The sequence below is a fragment of the Arachis hypogaea genome, chromosome 2, assembly GCF_003086295.3.
Source record: "Arachis hypogaea cultivar Tifrunner chromosome 2, arahy.Tifrunner.gnm2.J5K5, whole genome shotgun sequence".
Taxonomy (NCBI): Eukaryota; Viridiplantae; Streptophyta; class Magnoliopsida; order Fabales; family Fabaceae; genus Arachis; species Arachis hypogaea.
In genome coordinates this window covers 86,091,019-86,094,882 of record NC_092037.1, presented here as the reverse complement: position 1 = coordinate 86,094,882, position 3,864 = coordinate 86,091,019, and the positions used below count along the sequence as shown (strand labels likewise).

The 3,864-nt window shown below is 42.4% G+C and overlaps 1 protein-coding gene across 1 annotated transcript; it reads left to right on the top strand.

Annotated features, from left to right (window-relative positions):
• Positions 1 to 3,168: 3,168 nt before the first annotated feature.
• On the top strand, positions 3,169 to 3,615 carry LOC112727335 (protein WHAT'S THIS FACTOR 9, mitochondrial-like). Its single transcript, XM_025777039.1, has one exon. It carries the CDS (start codon positions 3,169 to 3,171, stop codon positions 3,613 to 3,615), a length of 447 nt encoding a protein of 148 aa, XP_025632824.1.
• Positions 3,616 to 3,864: the final 249 nt, after the last annotated feature.

The window sequence follows — 3,864 nt, the reverse complement described above, 5'->3', positions numbered from 1 at the left end:
TGTGGTCCGTTGTACCGTTTTACCTCCCAAATACCCTTGCGCTGCCGGAGACTTAGCCTAATCAACCATGTGCACCCATTCCTAAACTCAGAACACTTTCCAACATACCAGCGATAGTCAGACTCCACCACCTTGTACTGTACCCCGCGTCGGATGCTATACATCTTTACACTTAACACAGCCTCATCTTTATCTTGAAACTACTGACCAACCTAAAACTCTGTCAGACCTGCAGACCCTTGGCCATCTCTAGCACCAAATCCAGCAGGCTCCCCAGGAACCCCTTCCTGTCTCATGGCATCCAAGTCCAAAGATGAAAAGTGCGGAGGGTACTGCTGTGTGCCAGAGCTAGAACCACCTCCAGCCCCAGCTGGCTCACTCACTCCAATATCATCGTCACTGTCATCAGCAATGATATCCGGCTCCACATCATCATCGTTAACATCGTCCAGCAATGCATCGTCCAAACCAGCCGGTGCGGCACACTGTAAAGAAGTCGGCACAATATCCCCTATTCCAACCTCTCCGCCTCCACTACAGTTGAGATCAACAGCGAACGACGGGGAGGCGACAGGCTCGACCGGAGGTTTATTCACAGGGACGGACAGAGATGCACCAATAGGTCTGGAGCTTGAACCGACTACCATGCCTATAGTGTGGGTATTCCGTTCGAACCCCCCAAGCTAGATACCACATCAACCAACTTCGCCAACAGCTCAAGTGTCCTAACCTCCGGAAACTGCCGACGACAATGAAACATGACCTGCAAGTCCTCATCACTCCCGATCTGAAACAATCATACTTCACGATTTCTTACAGCACTAAGATCAGAATGCGATAGAATAACTTCTTAACCCATTTCACGCCTTGCAGACCAAGTTTCTGTAGTATAAAATTCACAAGGTCATCATAACTCGTTGTAGGCCTCATAAAAGTACTGAGAGGATCCTTATCGGTGAACTTCACACCAGATCGTGTTTTCCTCTTAATCGATCATCTGTGATGAACCAACACTACAAAACGCTCCTCACTAGCCATTTTCTCACTCTGATGAGATCAACTCACATCCATACCATATTTATACACGTTTGGCCCTGTATAATTCGAACCTGTGTAATTTGAATTACTTAGGAACGCGTGCTTGGGTGTGTATTTTGAATCACCTTAATTTGAATTACTGTGTGTGTGTAATTCGAATCAGGTTGATTCGAATTAGTGGGTGTGTGCGTGTGTGTAGTTCGAATCAGTATGATTCGAATTACATGTAAATAGAGTTTGAATTAGGTTGATTCGAACTATATAGAAACATGGACTGGTTGATTCATGAACCAGTTTTTGATTTGGCTGATTTGTGTAATTTTTTGCTCTCCTTGACTTATTTCAGTGATTTGCCCAACATTTAATATCTAAAATACCATGCATATCATGCGGTACTATACATAACTAAAATAAGAGTAAAGGATATTTTCGTCCCTGACCTTTTTTTTTCGCGGACATTTTCGTTCTCAAGGAATGGAAAATACATTAAAGCCTCTGACCCCTGAAAAACGTGGACATTTATGTCCTTCTGTTGAATTCAGCCGTTTGCACTAGACGAAAAAGGATGAGCTGGCAGAGGTGGCGTTGAGGTGGCCGTAACAGAGGCCAGATGGCATGGAGCATTTCGTAACAGGACATATAAGTCCCTGGAGACGAAAACGACGCCGTTTTTGTAACTTTCCCAAATCCTGTTTCGAATTTCTCTGCCTTTTCTTCTTCCTTCGTCCTTTTTCCTTTCCATTCTTCTTCCTTGGCCCCTGCCTCCATCACCGCCGCACAGCGGCGCCTCCTTCAGCCACCATCAACGCCGGCGGCCTCCTCCTTCCTCTCTTTTCACGTCTTCTTCCCTTTCTCACTCCCTTACTCCCATTAGTCTCTCTCTCTCTTCTCACCCTCCTATAACCCACCGTTCGTCCACGACAAGCTTCTCGGTGACCCACTGCCGCCGCACCGCCGCCTCTCTACCGGTGCACCACCGTCGCTACTTGGGCCCAACCATCATTTCCTCTCTCTCTCTCATTACCACCCCTGTGCTTCCCAAGTCTTCTTTCTCTCTGTTTAATTGACTCTGTTATTGCAATTAGTTAATTAATATTGTTTAGTTAGTTTTGTTTAGCTAATTTCAATTTGGTTAGATTAGTTAGTTACATTAGGTTGTTAGAGAATCTGGCGTGGATAGTGGATTAGGTCTTGCTTGCTTAATGCTGCTGTCTGTTCAATCACTGTTTGTAGTTTATTATATTTAGTTTGTTCAATTGTTCTTGAGTTGTTAGGATTAGGGTTGGTTAATGAAAATTGCTGAGACTGATGTTTTACACTGCTGCTGTGTAAATTTTCATTGCCTGTTTTGGTTAAGAATGAACTCTTATGTGCTCATTTTGTTGTCTGATGCCACATCCCTGTTTTAAAATGAGCTAATTCATTTGATTCAAGCCATTGTGCTGTACTTATGTTGATTGTACTACTTGGTTTTCACTATGCTTGATTATGGTTCATGTTACTTGTTTTCGTTTTTGCTTAGTGATGCTGAGTTCTTAATGCATATTGAACTTCAATTTTGATTCAGTGAGACTTGATTATTTGATCTACACTCTCTATCTATAATTGACTGTTGAATTCATTGTTTGTTTGACTTTGGGAAATGTACTATGTACTACTGAGATGCTGCCGAATTTCAGAAAAGTTTTGTTTGCTGCATTGGGAAGGGAATGTTGTGATGTTGCTAACTGTCATACTAAATATTTTAACTACACATATGACCCTTACAGCTTTACTTGGTCCACTCCCTTCACCTGTTGTAATTTTCCTATAATTTGAGAATTCTTCTGTAGGTTATGTTTACACAATTTGAGTAGATTAGGGTTTAATTGAATACAGTTGACAAAAACAATTAAGCCTTATTCCAGTGGATTAGGCAATGCTATAGCATTTTATTAAAATAGAACATAGTTGAATGGCACAAAAGTTTGTGCTGGACGTTTTGTCCTTTGGTCAACATAGTTGAATGCAATCCTTAAAGAGAAAAATTTTAAACAGGCTATTTCCTTCAAGAATGAAATAGTTTCATCTACTTCTAAATCCCTCTCCTTATACAATGCTTCTCTATTGAAAGAACCCCTCAACCTTTCGATGACAACCACCAAATTTATAGACAAGTATCATTGTATTTTCATGCAATTCCAACCAGATCGTGGCTTCCCTCCACATGTTAAGCTCACACCTCATACTTTATGCCTACACAAAGAAGAAATGGATATCCACAAATGTCTCATTAATCGTGTAGACATTGTTCATAGGATTGCAAGGCTTCTGATGCTTGCTGGTATGGGAAAATTGCCACTTTATGTAATTGAGAAGCTAAAATGGGATCTGGGTTTTCCTCATGATTATGTGAAGACTCTTTTGGCCGATTATCCTGATTATTTTGATGTTTGTAGCATTGAAGATCCATTATCCGGAAAGGTTGTCCTGATTAGGAAGCATCCATTAATGGGTATGAGATTGAGGATCGCTCACAGGGCCAACAGTTACTCAAAAGAGAGGAAGGAGGAGGTCGCCGGCGTTGATGGTAGCTGACGGAGGCGCGGCTGTGCGGCGGTGATGGAGGCAGCGGCCGAGGAAGAAGAATAGAAGGGAAAAAGGACGAAGGAAAAAGAAAAGGGTAGGAAAATTTGAAAGATTGGGGGAGGTTACAAAAACAGCGTCGTTTTTGTCTCCAGAGACTTATATATCTTGTTTCGAAATGCTCCCTGCCACGTGACCTCCGTAACGGTCAGGTCAGTGCCACCTCTGTCAGGTCAGACTTTATTATCCCGTCTAAACACC

What these genes read in the sequence shown, in the direction of transcription:
- LOC112727335 (XM_025777039.1), top strand. Translation starts at nt 3,169, where the DNA reads ATGACAACCACCAAATTTATAGACAAGTATCATTGTATTTTCATGCAA.